Source organism: Trematomus bernacchii, unplaced genomic scaffold (genome assembly GCF_902827165.1).
Source record: "Trematomus bernacchii unplaced genomic scaffold, fTreBer1.1, whole genome shotgun sequence".
NCBI lineage: Eukaryota > Metazoa > Chordata > Actinopteri > Perciformes > Nototheniidae > Trematomus > Trematomus bernacchii.
In genome coordinates, this window is record NW_022987429.1 from 2927101 (window position 1) to 2949443 (window position 22343).

The 22343-nt window shown below is 39.9% G+C and overlaps 1 protein-coding gene across 1 annotated transcript in view; it reads right to left on the bottom strand.

The window, feature by feature from the left end:
- The window catches only part of fstl5 (follistatin-like 5), a 166077-nt gene that overhangs the window by 120653 nt on the left and 23081 nt on the right, over positions 1–22343 (bottom strand). Inside the window, exons 2-3 of the mRNA XM_034140696.1 lie at positions 19815–19956; positions 11728–11758 (exon numbers count right to left, since the gene is read on the bottom strand). Coding sequence (XP_033996587.1) covers positions 11728–11758; positions 19815–19956 — 173 coding nt within the window. The remainder of the gene's footprint in view (positions 1–11727; positions 11759–19814; positions 19957–22343) is intronic.

Below are 22343 nucleotides of genomic sequence, written 5' to 3' on the forward strand. Positions count from 1 at the left end.
TCCTGTTGAAAGGTGAACCTTTGCCCCAGTCTGAGGTCCAGAGCGCTCTGCAAGTTTTCATCAAGGATCTCTCTGTAAATTACTGTATTCATCTTTCTCTTTCTAGTCTCCAAGTTCCTGCCGCTGAAAAACATCCCCATAGCATGATGCTGCCACCAACATGCTTCACTGTAGGGATGGTGTTGGCCAGGTGTTGAGCGGTGCCTGGGTTCCTCCGGACATGATGCTTGGCGTTCAGGCCAAAGAGATCCATTTTGGTTTCATCAAACCAGACAATTTGGTTTCTCATGGTCTGAGAGTACTCTAGGTACTCCATGGGGGCTTTCATGTGCCTTTGGCTTCCTTCTGGCCACTCTACCATACAGGCCTGATTGGTGGAGTGCTGCACAGATGGTTGTCCTTCTGGAAGGTTCTCCCATCTCCACTGAGGAACACTGGAGCTTTGTCAGAGTGACAATCGGGTTCTTGGTCAGCTCTCTGACTGACTGGCCCTTCTACTCCATTGCTCAGTTTGGTTTGGGCAGCAAGCTCTAGGAAGAGCCCTGGTGGTTTCAAACATCTTCCATTTGCAAATAATGGAGACTACTGTGCTCATTGGGACCTTCAATGCTGCAGACATTTTTCTGTACCCTTCCCCAGATCTGTGCCTTGATACAATCCCATCTCTGAGGTTTACAATCAATTCCTTGGACCTCATGACTTGGTTTGTGCTCTGATGTGCACTGGCAACGGTGGGAGCTCATATAGACAGGTGTGTTCTTTTCTAAGTCATGTCCAATCAATTTAATTTACGACAAGTGGACTCCAATCAAGTAATAGAAACATTTCAAGGATGATCAGTGGAAACGGGATGCAAGTGAGCTTTGTCATTATGGGGTATTGTGTGTGGGATGTTGAGAACAAAAATGAATTTAATCCATTTAGAAATAAGGCTGTAACATAACAAAATGTGGGTATGGGTATGAATACTTTCCGGATGCACTGTATATTCTACTGAAAACCTGCAGCAGAGATTAGAGAAGCAGGCAAAACAATGTTTTTGGTCGATAAAAAGAAGTCATCCCGTGACTGTTTTATCTTAACAATAAGCAAGGCTCCAATGAAATGAATGACGCAACCACCGAGCTAAAGCTAATCAAGAATACAAAAAAGCATTAAAAGCCACAAGTAAGGATGTCATTATACCAGGAACTAAGTATTTGATACCAATACAAGGAATATTCAACAATTCTGATACCAATTTGCTACCACATTAACACAAAAACTATGTTAGATATTTGGATAACATTGAATCACTCTGCCATATCCCTTCACAAGCACATTAGTACAATGCCATGCTTGATTACTACTACTTCTGAACATCCACTTGCTCAGCTAGTCTTTACTTTTTGTTTTACTTTAAAAGCTCTAGATGACACAATGTGGCCGAGACATCAGCTAATGGAAAAAATCCACACCGCATATCAACCACTCTAATGTGCACCTGCTTTTTATTGAGTTACTTTTTGCTTCTCCTTTCAGCTTTTACAATCCACTGATACAAATAGTGTTTCCAACACTTACATGTGCCTCAGCAGATGCTTCAATGTTTTCATTTATTCAATTTGTGCAACGCTTTCATACTGTAGAGGTTATATAACTAGAATGGATTTGATTTGTAAATGCAGCTGCGTCAGATACTTAGTCATTATGGACAAAAGGATCCAAAACCGTATTGAATTGCAGTAACAAGACTAAAAGGAATGTGTTACTTCCACCCTCTCACAGTGTGTGCGTGCGTGTGCGTGCGTGTGCGTGTGCGTGCGTGCGTCTCTGGCTGAGTGTGTGTGCTGCAGAGTGGATATGAGAGCACCTGGCAGCCACTTGGCAACTTTCCGTCCCATTTCATCCCCCCCTCTAATGAGTGAACGTGGGCCCGGCTCCCCTCTTATCCACATCAGGATGCACAACTGAGAGAGTTTCCACTAACAACCCCATTGATCAGGGATTGCCGACTAATTGTAAGCACCCCACGCTTCTCCCATTACTACTTCACGTTTAAACAGAGCGGTCTGGTTGGTAGGCAGAAAGTTGGGAAGTGTATCTTGCCTATTCTGAATTAGTTTGTTTACTTTACTCGTTACTTTACTCGCAGGGCCGGCCCGCCCGCCCCCTCCCTACAGGCAGATCACGCAGACTGCGCCGCACCTACAGTGTAAGCGCGCCACAGTTTTGTCTCTGCGAGTCTCCACTTGCACCCCCAATTACTATTGCAATAAGGAAGACATAACACAAGTCTTTCTTTGTATATGCTCTTTAATAAAATAGGCTACCAGCCTACCACAACAAGCTTGCAAGACAGCTTAGCATGTGTTCTTTGCAGGTGTTTGTTGAGGTTTGACGTGGTGTTTACAGCAGTGGATAACAGCTTCTGGCCAGGACACAGTTTGCACCTCACCGTCACATTCCTGTCTATTCTTCGGACCATCTCAAAAATAATGGGCATACCTCCACCCCTCGAACGTTATCGCTGACTCAGCCATGTTTATGCAGCACTGCACGTGGAGATGTGGACGCGCAAGTCGCGCAGATTACGTACATATAAACCTGCGGCGGAAAGCCCTCTTGTCTGTCAGTGTGATGACTGATTTTATAAAAGTAACGAAGTAACGCGTGTCGGGGCAATGTTAGTAACTGTAGTGTGATTACTGAATTATAAAAGTAACGCGTTACACTACTCCGTTACCGACAAAAGTAATATTATTACAGTAACGCGTTACACCCAACTCTGGCAAGCACATACAGTACATGTTGGTTAGGAATAGATTCAGGATAGCTTATTTGGGAATACAAGAGACAGCTAACTGGATGAATTGCCTTCTTTGTTAATACCATGCATAGGTTTAGTTAGAATTTGATCTGAGCACTCAAAGTAAAAGTGACTTCCAATGCTGAATGCATTCAACCAAAGCATTGAAAGATCCCTCCGTGTTCAGAGTAAAGCTGCTGTGTGTGCGATTTGAGGGTATGAAGGTTAACAAATTAGATATAGAAAATGATCATAATGGAATAGCTGCTTTCTTTGGTTGAGAAAGCAATTTTTATGGTTTCTATGGACACCAGAAACTTATTTTTAGAAGAGGACCTCTTTGAATTTTAGATAGAAAGTCAATTAATTTAACATAATCCCATTTTAAATGTATGCATATGGTGTGCATCCCAGCTTTTTTCAGGTGGTACAACTATTACTACTACTATGGTCTACTATTTAAAATGATGAGATCAATGCTTATTCGTAAAGACTATGTTTTTGTGTCCAAAAGTGATTTTATCTGTAATGAAACTCATAGGGTTATTTGTCTCTGCCACAAGTGCAAAAGCTAGACAAGGATCAAGGCTTTTGCTACATAGCCTCTGAAGTGTTATACCGTTTTAACTCAGTAGGGGCCTTTATCAAAGGGCAAAAATATAAAAGAAAAAGTCGCCCAAAAAATAGGACAAGAACTGAATAGTGAAGAGATTACAGCACACATTGCGCAGAGATTTTTTTTCTTTGCCATGATGAAACACATAAAAGAACGTCTGATTCCAACTCAAGAAAGACAATAAAAATAGCAGTTTTTTGGTTGTCACAAACAAGCTAAGCCCCTGCTGAGTACAAGATCATACAACAAGACAAGAGTCTTGTCACATCGACTTGTTATAGCTCTCAATGATCCCAACAGTACAACATAAAAGTAGCTTTGAAAGATAATGTGGAATCTGAGTGAGTTAGAGACACTAAAGCCTCAGTTGTTTATCACTCATATGGTATATTGAAGCTTCCTACATTTACCCAAAGTGCCGTCTTAGATAGTACGGCTGCTGTTACTGCTGTGAGGAGATTTATGTCGAGCTCCTGGAAGAAGTTGGATTAAAAACTCCTGAGAAATTATTTTAAGATTCATTTTTGTACAGCAAGCTGCAAAATATAGGAGGTCATTTTCATTTTGGACATAGTGTACAATCAAATGAATAGAATAGCTCTGTAAAAATGGGTTTATCTCTTATTGAGTCATTTAATGTTTGGGCACTGATGCGGTCCTGCCATTCAGATAAAACAAAAAACACATTTAAGTGAAACTTGGCTGAGAGTAGGAAACGTTCCTCAAGATAATGTTCCTCCCTATGATCACTGTGTTGACCTTCAGATGGGAAAGAGGCACTGCTACAGCCAAGCCTTCATCATTATCCACTGTAAGTACCAAGAGTTCACGCAGATCACCAAGAATTATTGATGAATCTCAATTAGATTCGTCTCACTCCGTTTAATTCTACATATTCAGGATATGGTTTGCCAAAAGTATGGTTATCAACATCCTGGAAGTCATTTGTACGGTGAAGATGAGTGTTGATGGTAAAATTGTTGATCTTGCTAAGTATGCAGGACATTATGCTTCGCTTTTGCAGTGCTGATGATCGCCATGACACTTATCACTCTTGCTTTTTACCCTTGTGCGTGTTATTTATTTTCAAATAAGCACTTTGCAAATTCATTAAGCAATTCAAAGAGCTGAAAATACATTGCATGCCATAACAGTATACTACGGCAAAGGCTCATAAATGTTAATATTAGGGCCGAGGGTGATCAATCATTCAACGTTTACGAGCATTCGTGACTCCATCCGAAGTCAGGAGACTGACAACTGTTTTTTTGAACTTTTTGGATGATCAGGATTCAAAATCTGTAGAAAGATAAATAATAGATGGTAATTCATAAAAGGGCTCAGAGGTGTTTGGTTCCTGGAGAGATTACAGTGAATTTCCTACAGCAGAACTGATAACAGGACTGGAGTCTGGAGCTCATTTGGTTTTCAAAGAATTCAAATGCCACAGTAAAGTCCACGGAAATCAGTCTTTCATCACTTTTCAGTGGAATATCTTTTGACTTTAAACAAGAGAGTCAAACAGCGATCTACATTTTGGTGCGAAAACAATTAGAGAAAGACTGGTAGACAACCAAAACATATATTTTTGAAGGTGTGTTTTCATGTCATGCTGCTTTCGGATAACTTAAAAACCCCTTATCCGAGGATTTAGATAACCATCTTCAAAAAAATAGGAGCAACAATTGAAAACGAAGCATGGACACCCTAATGCTGTTTAAAGTGCAGCGTGACCATGAAAGGTATAGCCGGATTTCTCCCCTGAGGAGGTGTCGGAGTTGTACTGTAAAGTATTTAGGACACACACACAACTGTCCTCTTATGGCTTAATGGGTCAGTTACCCAGAAAAAGTCCTGTGGGGAAAATCCTAAAGGCCTTCTTGGGTTTTTTTTACTCTGAAACTCATCTAAGGCTAGCAGTGTCCGCTCATAAGCACATGGTGCAGTGCAGTCTCTCCTCCCTGCCAGGAAAAAGACTCTTTGAAAGTACAGTTACTTGATTAAGATTCACTGGATGAGAGCTTTTCAAATTAAATTGTGGCAAAACAATATATTGGAAGACTGTGTTTCTATCCTCTCACTGTGAGAGAAAAGTGCAACGCAAGGCAGGATTCACTGCTCTTCTCACATGACGTCTGTGACGAGTTATTAAAAGTGTATCCCGGGCCCAGGGGCTGGAGTGTAATTTTAGAATTAATGTACAATTTAGCGCTTGGTGTTTGCAGCCTGTGAATTATTCATATGTGCTTCAGCAAGGGGCTCCGGTCTAGTTGTGGTAAGGCAGATGTTATGCATACAAATGAATATATTATGTCAGTAAATGAAAGAATGGGAGACGACATAGATTAGGGGAGACGTAAACATTGGTGCCAGGCAACAAAACCAGATGTTTGCTCCCCGTCAAACCTTAAAGGTTGTACCATCCCAATGGAGATAGTCCAAGGTTTATGATTGTTATTTATTGTCATTAGTTATATATGTATTTGTTGCCGTGGGAAAATCTGTCGTTAGTGGCCATATATTCATGCTTGGTGATTTCTGTATTTCAACTTCTTATTTCCCAAATGTAACAAGCAGAAAGTACTTTTATCTTAACACACACAATATCACTGTTGTGGTATGGATTAACTGTGTAAAGCAAACTTGTAGAATATTGGTGAACAGCTTAGTTAAGAGAGATATAAAGAGTTTGGTGCACAGCAAACAGCTAATAAGATAGCATCCACATTAAACAGCCTACCGTGTTTTAACTGGATTCAGTTAAGTTAAACAGGTTAAAAACTAATGCACCAAGATTGAAACAAATGTCCTTCAACAATCAGACCTCTTAACAAAAGCTGCCAAAAAGCTGTTACATCAAGTGAATGTAAACAACCACAGCAAAGCATGAGGAATATTCATATTTATAGATAACATACATTTTGTTATTCTCATCGCCATATATAAAGTAATCCAAATTCCTGTCAAAAACGATTACACTGCAAGGCTGATAGAGGTATAGTGTCACATTTTGTTAGTATGCACTGAAAATGTCACCGGCCATCCAGCTCCAGTAATATGAGCGTGTTACATTGCAGTGATGAAGATGGACTGCTTTGGCATCGTCCACTGGCCAGCTGCGACCCAAAAAACCTGTTCAATCTCCTTCCAAAGCAGATTATGGAGAGCATCTGCAGATATCACAATATGCCTGTTTTCTGGTATTACTATCCTACACCATACCTGTAGAACAAATCTGAATTGTTTATTTCTTTAAAAAGGTCACCTATTATGCAAAATCCACTTTTTATACATCAACATGTGTCCCCTCTGTGTAAAGAGATTCTGAAAGTTTCAGGAAAAAAGATTCTCTCTCTTTTTGTCCTGATCCATTTATATAAAAACCTGTCTGAAAATGAGCTGATCAGATTTGGCCACTTTGTGATGTCATAACGATTTTTGTGGCTTGTGTAACCATTAGCCAATCACCAACCACCTTATCACCTGAATCTCCTCCTAGAGCACCACTGTGTTCTTTTTAACCAAATATCTCTCAGAGGGGCGTGGGGAGTGGCTCCTTATTTTCATCTGAAGTATCAGACAGAGAATCAGCACTTTTGAAACAGGGCTGAAACAGAGGGGATTATGGGATGCTGCAATGATCTGTTTGGTGTTTGGAGCCAAACACTTCAGAGACATGTTCTGTATATATCTGAGACCTGTAATATATTGATGAAAAACAGTATAATAGGGGACCTTTAAGTGTTTAGAAATGATGCTCGGCTCTATTCACTGAAGTTGTATTCAGGTTCCCAAACCTTCTGAAACATTAATATCAACGACTTCCAAGGCCCAATTCCTTCAAGGATCAAGGCTAATAAGTGTTACTGTATGACTGAGAATGTTTATAATGAGGCAGGCTTAACAGAAGGCCACAGAGAGCAATTAAAGAGAAAGAGAATTGAATGGGTGAATGTCAAACGAGCACTTACTTCTATTCTGCACAAAATATATATAAATTGTCTATTGTCAATTTTAAAAAAAGCTTAGAAGTTATTGATTCTTTACCCTCAAACTCACACACTTTCAAGGATTAAATATTGTCTAGTTTTTCTCTCAAACAAATATGAAATGAAAACCTGAGCAGTCACCTGGTAGCATAATAACCTGATTTACACCAGATGTGTCAGTTGTTGAAAATAACACAAGTTGCAGCACTGAATGTTGTCGTAAACACCAGCTTTAACGGTGTCTTGGTCTCTCGTTTGCACCCCATTCCGATCATCCTTCATAACGGTTTTGCCATCGCTGACAGGTTTTACACGTAATGAGGAAGGCTAGATTATCTCGAAAACTTCCATCAGGTATTTCATATGGCCAAATCAGTCAATTTATTACGTAAAATTGCATTTCACCGGCAGCCCAAGGTCTCGCTACAGCCTTCATAACAGGCTCGGTTAGTGTGGCGCTCGTTCTGGGACTCCAATTACAGAGCGAGCTGGAATCCGGCTGGCATTTGTCTGTCTTTGTCTCCTCCGTGATGACATTCAGTTTGGAGAGTTTATAGGGCGCTGCATTTCCCGGATCTATAATTATTTTTTGTTTTCCTCATCCAGACTAAATGTAGGAATATAATATGCTCCAATCCATTTTCTAAACGGCTCATCCTGTTCAGGGTTGTAGCACACATTAAGTGAATGATTGCAGTTGGGCGCTCCATGGACAGGTTGCCAGTCTATCGCAGTGCAATGAATATTACATTGTGTCGTGTGTGCAGTGTGGACATTTCAACACATTGAAATTATAAGATAAGATAAGATGGACATTTATTAATCCTCGTGGAGAAATTCAGTAGTTTAACAGCAACAGGGTAAGATTGAAAAACAGGACAGCACAGATTCACACGGATTAATACAATTAAGGATAAAATCAAACATAAAATAAGAAATTAATTAAAATGAACATATATACATATTTAGTCATGTGTACGTGTATGTGTGTTTCGAGTACAGAGCAAGATTGAAGGGGAATGAACTAGCCTAAAATAAAACAGGATGTCAACTGGTTATGAATTTAAAGAAGCAAAGTATGTTAGAAGTCTGAGGAAGGCCAATAGTTCATACAGAGTTGTGATATTGCTTTTAGGTTATGGACATGAAGGTAGCCCACAAATATCATGAATTTATTCTGCAGGAGTTTGAAACAAAGACCTAATTCTTACCTTTTCTGCACTAGGAGTTCGTTCGCAAGTTTTTTTGTACAAATTAACTGTATTACTGTACTGAGCTCAGCTGTTTCAGAATCAGAATCAGAAATGGGTTTATTGCCAGGTAGGTTCACACGTACGAGGAATTTGACTAGGTGTCATGGTGCAAACATAAAAATAAAATAATAAAATGTAAAAAAGTACACAGATAGCAAACTATATTAAGAACACTAATAAAAATATAGTAAGATAGCAATAAAATAAAGCAGTAATTTACATCGAAATAGAATGCAATAAATTATAGTCTTCTCTAATTTCGGTATAGCTTGATGTCCATTTGAAAACGACATTGTTACGTAGCTTGTAAAATTGAAGTGTTAACACTAAAACTCAGTTGTGTAATAATGAGAAGCCTCCAATGTACGGGGTGATGCTTGAATTATTTATGATTTTCTCTACACTTCGCTCTCCTTCTCGTTAACTGGCCTGGAAATTAGTTTGCTGAAAACTGGCCAAAGTGAGATATCCCTTCTTTTCTTTTTTCGGCTTACAGAACATGGCGCATTAAAGTGAATCACAGCAGACAGCTGGGGCCGCCCTTTATGGTAATGCACCCTCTACAATTACTGCTTCGACCTTCCCTGGTGAAGAAAGATGGGGAGACGTCCATTTAGCGGCCCTTTCGAACACTTAGTGGCAGACATGTTGGGCAGAGGGATCACCTTTTGCCTGACATTGACTCTTGTTTAGAGGAGACAGAGAAGACATTAGAAAGGTGGCAGGTTGACAGATGAGATGCATCCCTCAGACAACAAGAGGACTGAAGCGCATTAATGCCTCCACACCGCCCTGTGCCACGGGAACATAAGGCTGGTTGGGATTATAGTGCCAACTACACCTGCTACTGATGGTTATCTTCATTATAGGTGAATCCATCTTTTGATGATGTTAAAGTAACTGTTTTAAATGACAATAGATAATGGTGGCTGATGTAGGCTATTCCTTAATTTTACAGAATGTGTCAATGATAATGCTGTTTCTGACGGTTTGTATTGCACCAGTTTAATCTTGTACAAAAAACAGAAATCGACAGAAGTCAAGGTATTAGTATTTAGCGAATTAACGTTTCCTAACAAAATTGTATAAAGTTAAGTAGGAGTTTCTGATGGTATCTTCACGGCACAAATTGTTTTTGTTTGGATGTGAGCTTTTAGAGGGGAGATTGTATGTATACGCAGATGAACAAAAACGACGTTGTATTAATGATGATGAGTTACTGGTTTGCATTTACAAAGATAAACCAAAGCACTAATTCAAAAATGTATGTTGTACTTTACACACTAAAGCACAAAACCTCCATTCCCATCAAATGTGAATAAATGTTTGCCACTACACTGCTGCTAAACTGATACAAAGGTACATTGTGTACAGTATATCCTTGAGCTTATTTAAAAAAAAAAAACATTGTTTATCTCTGATCCCATCCTTACGGCCCCTACACACGGCGGCGTGCGTTGAAGCTTCAACGCTTCTGCCCATTCACTTTGAATGGGGTGACGTCACACTTCGCCGAACTGCATTGTGGGAGCAAAGCGTAGAGCAATGTTCTACTTTTGAAGCTTCGACGGAGGCGTCAGCCAATCGAATCATATGCCAATACAAGCTCTAGCCAATCAAACCGCTGCTTGTGTGTCTGGGGCGGGAGATTCATGTGATTGGTTGTTGGTCGAGCGTCAGACATGCCCGCCGGCAAGCTTCAACGCACGCCGCCGTGTGTAGGGGCCGTTACTCGCTCTCTTCAACTTGTTCCGAGGCCCGTTAGACAAATACTCATTGAAGTCGAAGAGATTTTACGATTTTTATGCTGACGTGTTTAACGGCCAAAACACAGCGATGGTTTTCGAAATCTGTCCAAGCTTGTTCACTACTCATACATGTTGCAGTACAACACATTACTGTGGCATTAAACTATGTCTCAACAAATATCACGCGTCAGTGGCTGGTAATTGTTACTGTGGGAAACTACATGAATGCTTTTTTTATGCATTTAGAAGAACCTAGTAAGTGAAAACCAGCATAAATCACCATAGGAAATGTTTGCCCCGGAGCATGGTTGGTTGACTTGTGTTTCAAAATGTGATTATCTTGTGAGATCTTCACATGGAGGCAGAGGGGGAAGAAGATAAAGTGCTGTGCTCCAAATGGATTTCCTAGAGTGGAGATTTTAGTTAAAGGTGCTCTGTATGAGGTGTTTTCTGATGTACAAAAATGAAATCCTTTACATCAAGGGTAGTCCAAAGGATCCTACAGCAGATGTGTTAATCCAATGGTTAATCCAATGTGTCTGTGTCACTTTGAAATGATTACTGATAATCCATCATTCCATTTGTATTTCAATAACGGAGATTTCATATTAGCTGCTATGATAGCTACTATGGAGTATGACAGCTTCCGGTTCCGGGGCATTCTTGCTACGCATCACTCATTCACCAATGGGTAATGTTTAGATGGATTTAGGAACTTCCCCTTGATTCTATTGGCTCTAACGGTTAAAAACAGGTGTCAATCATCAAAATCGACCGAGGGGGGCCAAAGATATGGAAAATCCACCCAAATGACCCCAGAAGTGGTTTTTTTTTTTTAAACCTCTCTAAAAAGGTCAAATGTCACTTGTTTTGCATCAATCTTGATACAGGGTACTTATTATATGTTGTACTTTGGATTCCTAAAGCGTTTAGTCTACTATCCCATCATTCAAGGGTGGTTTTCACTATAAGTAATGTTTTGTTTTTGGACGTAAACTATAATTTACATTTTTTTACTATGTTCAATCTGAATTTACTTTAAAATAAAAAAATTCTATATTGATTCTGACTTTTCTACATCCAACTCACAGGTTTATCATTGCTTTGAGAAAAAAGATTATTAATGTAACCCTTTTAGAAGTGAAGTTATAGTCATTTGTTCTGGGAATGTCATTTTCGAGCCTGAGACCTGAAAAACAGGCTCGGCTCAACAGGTTAGGCCTCCATCAGACACCAACCCTACACCCAGCCTCTATTGTGTACAATGCATGTTGGGTATATTGCATGTCATAGGAGAAGAAAGAAGAGCAAGAAATGAGAAATGGAAACTCACCCTTTATCCTCAAGCTCTCAGGGATCCCATCCTACAGGAACAAGCACAAAAAGAAAAAAGGACAAGAGATAACAGTTATTAAAAAAAATCACAGGATTACAGCATCGACATGTTTTCATTTAAAACAGGGGGAAAACCTTGGTGCTGTAACGTAGAAATTGTATTCAACAGCTCAGTGTTCAAGTGAGATCGTGTCTGTGCAGTCATGACGTTCAGATCCAATGACCTCACTCTGAATGCTACAACTTGTCTGACACATTGTAGTGTTGTCTGTTTGAATGGCAGTTTATGCTCGCATACATCGGAGATTAACGTGCCATTATATTAGCTGGTATTTGCATCACTTACATACACAATGATAAACCTTTCCCATTGTCACATCACCTCTTTCGTATTTTAAGGATTAAGGCAAGGCAGGTCTTTGTAGAGCACATACACAAACCCTTTTAAAAGGCTTTACATAATGCATACAAAATATAAAATAATCAGAAAAACAGCATAAAATGATTAAAATAACAAAATATTTTGTGTAAAGAAATATTTCAACATTAATATGTATCCTGATTCATACATACAGGATATGGTGCAAGATGGTTCATTATGAGTTTTTAATGATCAGCTGAAGGCAGTATATGTAGTATTTATATATATTCAAGGATATTTAATAATTTCTTAACATCTTTTCTCCAACACAAATTAAAAGTTACATTTTATCTCACTCGCAGTGTAAGGATCTCGAACATTATTGCTGCTATTATATTCTGTTATTATTTTTTGTATGCATTTGAGTGGATGTCCATATATGGCTTTCAAAGTCTTGCACCATTTGATCATATTTGCAGTTCAAAATGTTCCCAAAACACAAGAAATAGTTGACTCGTAAAAAATATATTTCATAGCATAGAGACGTATAAAGAAGAGCAAATAGCCATGACCCTTTGAGAAGGACCGCCATAAAATCAGCTGCATTTAGAGCATGCATAGTGATTACGGTCGTGAAAAACGCGGTTATAAGGACGACTATTCTGAGAAGCTGCTCCCCACAGAACCATGAATATGAAAGGAAGAGGCATTCATATTTGATTTCTCTACAGTGAAATCTGCATTGCTCATGCTTCTCGTTCTTGTTCAGAAAATTCTGACTATCTCGAGCAAGATGCCGTTATGAAGTGGATGCATTATGCAACAGTCAATATGAACAGCGGTCCCTGCGTGCCTACTGAAAATAGCTGATTACCCAATCCCTGGGTCTGAACAGAAAATGTGAATACTGAATATTTATCTCAATACGATAAGCTTGATTTGACAAAAGTTAGTATGCAATGCATTTAGAGTATTGTATGGATTTTTACACCCAAGACATCTCATCCATTAAAATGTAATCTTGACTGCAAGACTAATTTAAATCACCTTTTTTTTCTTCGCTTGTTATATTGTGTCAGTGATACTGTCTGTACCATTTTCTCCATATCGTCCTGCTTATACAGTTAACACTGTACCGAGTATTTAGGGCTGATATTTGCAAATAATATAACATTACTTTCTAATCAAAATTAGATTGGGTCATTGAACAAAGCTATCAGCTATACAAAGAGCCATTTCTTCTGATCAACAGTCCAAATATAATACATTTACTAACAGTAAATAGATTGCGGTAATTGATTTCAGTCAATAAATACGTCAATTTATCAACTTTTTGTGCCAGCACTAAAAGTAAATGATGTTGGTAATTATATATATTTGGAATAAACAAAGTAATGACCACAACTATGTGTGAAGCCATGCTATACGATCCACAGCCACAAACTGTTCTTTCTGTTGCCGTCTGGCAGACGTTACCGCAGCATCCTGGCAAAAACAGTTTCTTCCCGCGGGCAGTGAGACTGTTAAACAATTGAACTGCTGAAACAATTTCATAACATTCATCTGCTACTTAGGAATATATATCTACTATCTAATATATATCATTCCAATAACTTGTATATAGACTCGTACTGCACTATTCCACTTTATTTTAGAACTATTTTTCTTTTTGTATTACTTTTACTATCTGTATTATTATGTTGCATTGTTGGAGAAGCCTGTGACCTAAGATTTTCAACGACATAATTACTCTGTAGCTATGTTAGTTTGACAATAAAGAACCTTGAACCTTGAACTCACTATGTGTTTTAATTTAAAAGTAGGTTGATAAAAAGTCTAACTAAATCTATGAAACTAAAAGAAAGCCATGATCTAGTAAACAAACATCACATCATCTTTCTTGATATTAAACAAAACACTGTTGACCAACAACCCAGTAGGCACAATTAAAAGAAAAACACAACACCTGTGGCTGTGTGACATTCTTCGAATCCCCCTGCCCTCCGGAAGGGTTTGACATTTAGAACAGTACAGGTAGAAAAGATATCAAATGGTGCTTATTTGCATATGGCAGAGAGTGTTCACACTTCATTTGTTTGAAGAGAATGATTTCCCCAGGGCAGCTGGCAGGCCTGTCTCTGCTGCCCGGAGACTCTGGGGACGAGGAGGCACCCAGCTGTACAACCCGCGGTTCATCTGCACCTGTCACAGCTAGCTGGCTGACCGCCCACATTCTCCTCTCGCTTCTCTCTCTCTCTCTCTCTGGCTTTATCTCTCAACCCCTCCCTCCTTTTCCTCTCCTTCGCCTGCTTCAGTTCTCACTTCCCTCACTCCTCCACACCATCAACTTCCAAGTACACTTCAACTTGAAACGGATGACTGCAAATTGCTTCATACCTGTGTGACAAGAGAGTAGAATTGACATTACAACTCCAAATCAGCAAGTTGTGAATGTGTCTTTTATATAGGATTTTTTTCACATTCACCAAATCAAATGTGTATGATTAGATTCGCAATTTGATTTAAAACTTATATTTCAGAAGCTATGCCATTATTCAAGTCTGCATTTTTAAAGGTGAACAGATAATGGGGATCGCCCACAGTATTGAGTGTATGTAAGTCGCTTTGGGTAAAAGCGTCTAATTGACATCATTTGTTGTATGCCCCTACAACTGTCATTACATTTACAAAACAAAGTAAGAAACTGAAATAAGTGAGGGGAAAAAACAGTGGTTCATATTTGAGAAGCAGGGAACTACCGTCTCATTTTGCTTTGTTGGAGTTGTAGTAAGAATTACTGTATAGTTGACGATGGTATATATATATATATTGTTATATTAACTGCCTTTTTCTTTTCTCCTATTAGAAATAACAGAGAGCCTGCCCTGCACCTGTCCAGATACAACAACCTTTGAACCAGCATGAAAAGAGCTAACATGATTTAAAAATCACGTTAGCTCCACCGCGTCCGTGTTTTGCTTGGCAACCAGTTAGCTATGTGGCTGAAGAATAACATTGCTTGGCAAAAGAATGATCACTTATTATCAATTAATGATTGAGTTTCTTGTTGCTGTGTGTTTATTTTATGAGATCTTGCCAGGTATGTGTAGTAATGGTTTTATTAAGGCATGTTAGCCTATTGAGGCCGTATTGCAGTGATTTTACAACAGCTTAGGTGCCTTGTCAGAAAAGATGTGTGGCTTCCTGTGGATGTGGTTATACAGAGGAAGTCAAAACATTGCATCAATCAGAAAAAAATACCAATCTGCAGACACCCTCTCCTTTTCTTTTGTCTGCCCTTTATCATCCTCTATCCAATTGGAGTTTCGACCCATCCACCTTCTTCACCAGTGGAAACCATCCTACACCAATGCAGACCTTATTATTGACAGCATTTTATCATATCAATAACAACTAGGAGGGCACTGAGAGCTCAGACATCTCACATGTTAACGAGCGTGAAAAATCCTTTCTGTATACGCCCGTGACTCATATTCGATCTAAAATATTATTGGTCCCCATGCTATACCATTCTACCAAGTTTCATTGAAATCAGTCGTTTTTACAACATCCTGCTGACAACCAGATACACAAAAACGTAACCTCCTTGTTGGCATTACCTACACAAAGTCACCAGCCAATGAACATGCACACAGCTGAACAGACTTGTGAAAAACACACCAGGTTTAACGGCTGCATGGACATCTTGTTATTGTTATATCAGATTGGCTCCATACAGAGTCTGCTTCCTCGGCCCCTGTGGAGACTTTACAGAAGCTGGTTACCTCGGCCTCAGGCTGGCTGCCATTTGAAAGTCGACAGCTCATCAAAATGAGTGACAAGGGTTGGGGGTAAAGCTGACCAGCTGAGGAGGAGGAGGAGGGTGATTATAATACTGACAGAAGTCACATGTGAGGAACACATTGTCTTTGCAGATTTAACTTAAGCTACTGTACATCGAGCCATGTTGAATTGTATGATTTATTTCTGCTATTCCTTCAATTGGAACCCTGTCTCTTTATCTCAATCTCATTTGCCCTACCCCCTCCCACTCATTCTCTCTCTCTCTCTCTTTCTCTTTCTCTCTCTCTCTCTCTGCTTATCCCCTGTTAATCTAGATTTGCCATGTGGCCAAGCCAGTCCTGGATGGATGGGGCTTTTCACACAGTTGTCCTTGCCTCCATTTTGTTTGACCTGACATAACAGCTTGATGTCAGGGCGACAAACTCTCAGAAATTGCTTTCGTCCCTCGTGTGGAGAAAGCCTTGCCACTATTCCACACATTTGATCAGATTACACATCAGCTTCAGAGAAATAAGACCGTGTCAAATATAATCTACATTCCTGTTATGATGAAACATAATCAAAACTGGATTATGGTGGCTGGGAACTGCGTCCTATTCTTGACCCCATGTGGAGGATTTCACACTGAATTTCTGAAACAATACCATGGGAATTATGGGAAGAGCATGTCACCAGCTGTTTACGGCCGAATGCCTCCTGGTGATTGAAGTCTTTGTGATGAAAGCCTATAAAAGGTCGTATCCGATCCTGTTACCCTTGTCAAACACTGTCCTTCAAAGCAAAGGAGAGCGCATAGCATAAGCACGGCACAGTATCACAGCTTTAGGCGCTGAGCGTAAAGGACATTCAGCACGTATTACTGTATGTGCAGATAAGGAAATGTATCGATTAGAAGAAGTATTATTGTTCTGCACTATTTTGTCCAGTTTTTGATACACATTTAATTTCAAAGAAGCTTTAATTGTTGTTTGTTTGTAACTTGAGAGTGTGAGTACCAATATCATTTTATTTCTGAGCCGTAAGCCATCATTTAAAACTTGTTATTGCTCTTCTACAATCTGTGGATATCTCCTTTTGAAACAACTGCGTCGATGAAATCTAGACGAAAATTAAGAAATGAGAATCCTCGAAGCAAAAATAAATGCATATTTTGGAGAAATGGCCTGCAATGTGGCCATTTCTCACCAAAGGGTTTTTAATTTCCACAGTGTTTCTGGACAGGCGGAGAGATGAGCGGAGTTTACCTCTGTCCTCTCTCAGGATGAATTGTAATAGTATGCAGATGCGTTAATGACATTCCTCTGCCATGTAATCACAGCGCCTGGCACATTACTTTCATTAGAGTGGAAAAGCACATACATCACTTTTGTAGCTCTCGTCAAGTCCCCGCTAAATGTGGACATACATTACTTTAATTATTAAAGTCACTTTGCTTCCAAACCAGGCCAATGAAAAGAAAGTCAAAGCTAGTTAGTTTCAACAAGAGATAAATTATATATTGGTTAATAAAGAAGGTACAGCGGTATTAACACCTCCTTCTAAATGTGCCTTTGGGCGAACTAAAGCTACTTAAATAGAGTATAGCTTCATTCAAATGACATGGCAATGCAATAAGAAGCACACTCTTAGCGCAGTACAGAGAATAATGTGAAAGCAGGGATAGTGTTGGGGGGGGAGAAAGATTAAAGCACAAGCAAGACTGGTTTCAGGGGGGGGGTGAAATGCACATTTTGAAGTCAACACAGGAGAGCTAAGATGAGTGTCTCCATGTCTTTTAAACTAACGCTGAGATAAGCTCTGAGAATTGGTTTTCCAAAATGTTTTAACTACTGAAAGGAAAGGAATTATGGAAGGATGTTTTAACACAAATTCTGACTCTTGTTCTGCTTCTGCTGAGCCCAGGGTATGTAGGATCTGTAGATGTACTAAGTGATAACAAAAGCAAGGTACAACACCACGCTGTACATAGAGATAAGGTTAAATAAACAAAACAGCTATCTGGTCCTTTAAGAAATCCAACACTGTCCAGGCAGAGGCGGTCTTTGGATGGTCTGCCTCCCCCTTCCCTTTGGTATAAAGCATCCCACTCTGACAGATGTGCTATCTCCGCAGATCATATTACAGGATGCTTGGATATTGAAGTTTAAATCTCTTCACTCCCTAAACACTATTTCCAGACTAGCTCTTGCTTGAAAGAAGCAGAACTCTTGCATAGCGGATAGCTGCAGTCTGAGTGTTAAGAGCCAACTCTCGGAATAAATCTTGTTCAAAAGGTCAGAACGCGGTTGACCATTTTGTCGATTTGACAGCTTTGCATCACTCCCGGCCCCCCGCTCATCTCGGATACGGTCCAATGACATTCCTCCCATCTGTTTTCCTCTGTATCACTCTCCATCTCGACCTCCTTCTCGCCATCTCTCAAATCACCCTCCCTTAAAGTGGACCTATCATGCTATTTTTAGGTAATAGCATAGGTCTCAGACATATAAAAATATATAAAAAACATGTCTATGAAGCGTTTTGCTGAAAATACCAAACAGATCACCCATTCTAGCCATGCCTCATATCCCTCTATTTCACTTCCTGTTTCAAAAGTGCTGATTTGGGGTATAAGCTTTAAAAAAAAAAAAATTGATAAAAAAAGGAGGGGTCTGAGCTCATGCGGGAGATTCTACCGGCAGATTCTGCGGTAATGAAACGCCTTATCATGGATTATCAAGGATTATTTCTGAAACAGTATGGAGCTCAAAGGCTTTCTCTCTTGCCAGTTATACCACAAGGTGAGTTCCTTTTTATTTCCTGCTTCTTCACACACATGCTCTCCAGTACAGGTTAGCTCTGAGTGTTAGCGAGGCTAATGTAAACATGCACCGACCATATTACGTCCAAAACAGTCGGGGCATTGTTTCTGATAGCAACGTTCTCTGATAGGGCCGTGGGTGTAAAGCCAGCCTACATTTCAGATATTACGTCATATCAGACGCAAATCTGGATCAGCTCTGTTGTAGCCCCGTTTTTAGAGATTTGGGTACGGAGGAAAAGAGAGAGGGTTTTATTTTCTGATGCTGCGTGAGTTCCCTGACACACCGGGGACACATGTTTATGTATAAAAGACATCAAAAAGTGCATTTTGCATGATAGGTCCCCTTTAAAGTGCCACTGCCTTTCATTCTAGTGCAGACGTGACTAGAACAAATCTGAAATTAAAAAGTTAGTAGACAGCCTTGAAGTATAAGCAAACGCAACACATCTTCTTTATTGTCGCTGCTACATTTTGTCTTGGATTGGGTAAAGAGGACAAGTGTTTACTGGTGGGCAGAGTTGCAAAGGGGGCTTATGGGAAATGTGTACTGAAGGAGGACAATCCAACTAATGCCTCTTGACAAAACACTTTGCTTTCCTCAAGTCTTGGGCTGCCAAAACAGTCAATTTATAACCCAGTCCAGCTCTAATTGATCCATCTCTCCCACTCTGGTGTTCTGGAACCGATTCAGAAAAAAACAGACTAGTTAGAGGGAAAAAAGTAGCTTGATAAGAGCAGCAGATATAGATTTTGGGGCCTACCCTTTATCGCAGACTCAATAAGGATTAAACTTCATCTTGTACTTCCAACATTCAGCTTAAATGACATACATTACATGTTTCATACAAACATCCTCACATCATTCAGGGCCCGTCTTTAGTTCTGCCCAGCTGTGGCTCGTATAAATCCGATGGTGTCTTTGAAAAGACAGTCCCCTGGCACAGAGGGAGGATAATGATTCATGGAGTATTTTTCAGTGGGCAGAAAAACAACAACAAACTCGGGGGGAGTCATCTGATGGATGGAGAAAGTGCCACTGTAATTAGTTTCATAGTTGGCAAAAGCACAAAGTCCTCTTGTTACGGAAAGCAAATAGAAAAAAGGCGGCGATCAATACCTTGTGTCGGAATCTCACGACTGGTCGATAGAGCGGCGACCTGAATTCCTCCTTGTTGGGTCTCCCGTCTGCGCCGAGCACAGCGAGCCCCAACAATAAAATTGCCGCCGACCACCATCCTGCTGTCTTCATTGGGCTTTTCCTGTCAACAAAACAAACGGGAAAGGTGAGTGCTCTTCTCCGAAACCCTGGAGGTTCAACACCTGTTGGCACAGATAATGAATCAAGTCGGCCGTAATTAGTGCAGACAATGGGAAACACAAAACTGTCGCTGGTTTAAACTAAAGCTATCAATATGTGCCCCACTCTCTGCGAGAAGATTAGGATCTCCTTTTGAATCAATTAACGGGAAGTAGATGTCATGAAAAAAAATCAAGATAAAGAAGACAGAGCCAATATATTAACGCAATTAGAGTGAGGGCTTTGGATTAATTAGTGTGAGTGTCTAAGTCATCAACTGTGATGTAGCGGTGAGATTACATCTTAAACGGTTTCCTCCCAACCTCACGGAGATGTAGCCCAAATATATGTATCTAAAGGGAGAGAGAATACTCATTCTTCACCCCTAATGTGCATTTTAAATAATTAATTGCGCTGTAGAAAAAAAGTTTGACCTTTGCACAACATGAATTAAACAACTCTTGTTGTTTGTGGGGAAAAAACATGCCCAGTGAATGTTCTGTGTCCTACAAACAGCAAGAGATACACAGAGAAGACGTATACATGCAGTACACATATGGAGGATATGCTTTAGTCAGTGCTTTCATATTGCCTAACGCAGGGTGTAAACACACACTGACAATACACAAACACATGCACACAAGCTTAATGTCACAATCTGGAATGCGTTTGTTCCTCCCTTATTTTTATCCCGCGTCTTTATCTGCATTTATGCCTTCAGTTCTTTGTCGCAAAAATCCCCCTTTGTTGGAAGAGCTGTATAAATAATTTTCACTCAACTTGACTTGTTGATTTTCACACGCTAACACCCAGCTGTACTTTCTAAGCCGTGTCAAACCACCAGTGCCTGCTCGTCATCCTGCAGCAGAAGATTGACTGACAGCAGGATGGTGACCCTGCTTTCTTGTTCTTCTGGAGTGACCCTGAGTCAGACAACAATGGCTGTTGTGGCAGCTCGGTGGGCCCACATGCTCGAGGGTCAGGAGGTCATGCCGGCAGAGCAGCACTTCGCTGTGATGTGCCAGACGAAGAGGGAACATTAAAACTTTATTCCTCTGACTTTATGTGACTTTTATTGCCTTCCTGAGCTGCCTGACACCTGGAGATCCCTGCACATCTTCTCATGAAATTCCATCTCTTTATTTGGTTTTTCTAGAAAAGATATGAAGAACTTGGTCTTTTCACCCTATGTTATGATACGTTCAATTAAAAAGGAACACACATTAACAGCAGGGTACGTAATGTAATCGTCTGCCAGATTCAATAGTCTTTTTTCCAGACATTTTACTTAACCTTCAGAAACATTGACATTTAAAAATCTATGTTCTTTGTCAAAGGCAACCTGCTGTACCAACACATCCAGCTCGCCCTGTTCAATTTACATAAAACACTCAACTCACATTTGCACAACTGAGAGAAACAAACTAGTTAATAAGAACCCATTTTTTTTCAAAGGAAACATCTACAAAGAAACAAATATACAGTTTATATGCAACACAACAGAAGCTTTGAGCCGTGGTCTTTGGCCTTTCTTCCTTCAGATCAAAAGCCTTTAACCTTTGTAGATGAAAGGTCTCGGCTACCAGTTCCTCACTCCTATTGCTGCCTGTGTTGTGGGCAGGAGGCATTGAAAATGACTTGATAAGGGAGTTTTTTTTCTACATTATGAGCCTAGAAATTCAAAAGACATTTGAACCTGACAAAGTAATCGTTAAAACTCTGGTAGTGATCGACAGTCTGCCCAACCCCTGCAGACATATAATGGTGGCTTTGGGCTATGGGGAACTGAACTTCTTCCTTATTGCCTTTTTAATGTGATCATATTCATGCTGCATTTCTAAACTCTCCGGATCCAGGTAGGAAGCCTGCCTGCAGCTGCTGCTGCTGCTGCTCCACTTCTCTGCTAACACACACTGTGAGCCACACCAGGTGCATTACCATATCTGCAAGCGCAATCAATCAACTTCTTTGCGGCGTCCCAGAGTTAAATGTGTTATTAATGGACTAACTTTTGCAGGATGCTGTGTTAGAGACCAAGAAGTTCTACTGTGCCACACAGTACAGCTTCCCAGGCATTTAACTCATTATGATTAGTCACGACTTAAACAACTTTACAGTTCTTCTTCTACTACAGACTCATTTGTAATCTTCCTCGGAGCTCTGGGTTCAGTTCCTAAACAGCAAACTCTACTTTTCTGTATTTTATTCAAAGAGAACAGAAGCCAATAGCAAAAACTGTCTTTACTGTGGATTAAACAATGGACAATGAAATAGTTTCTGTTGCACATAAGACTTCACAAAGAGTTTTTGTGGCCATTAGTTATCTAATATTCTTGTCATTGACTCAAA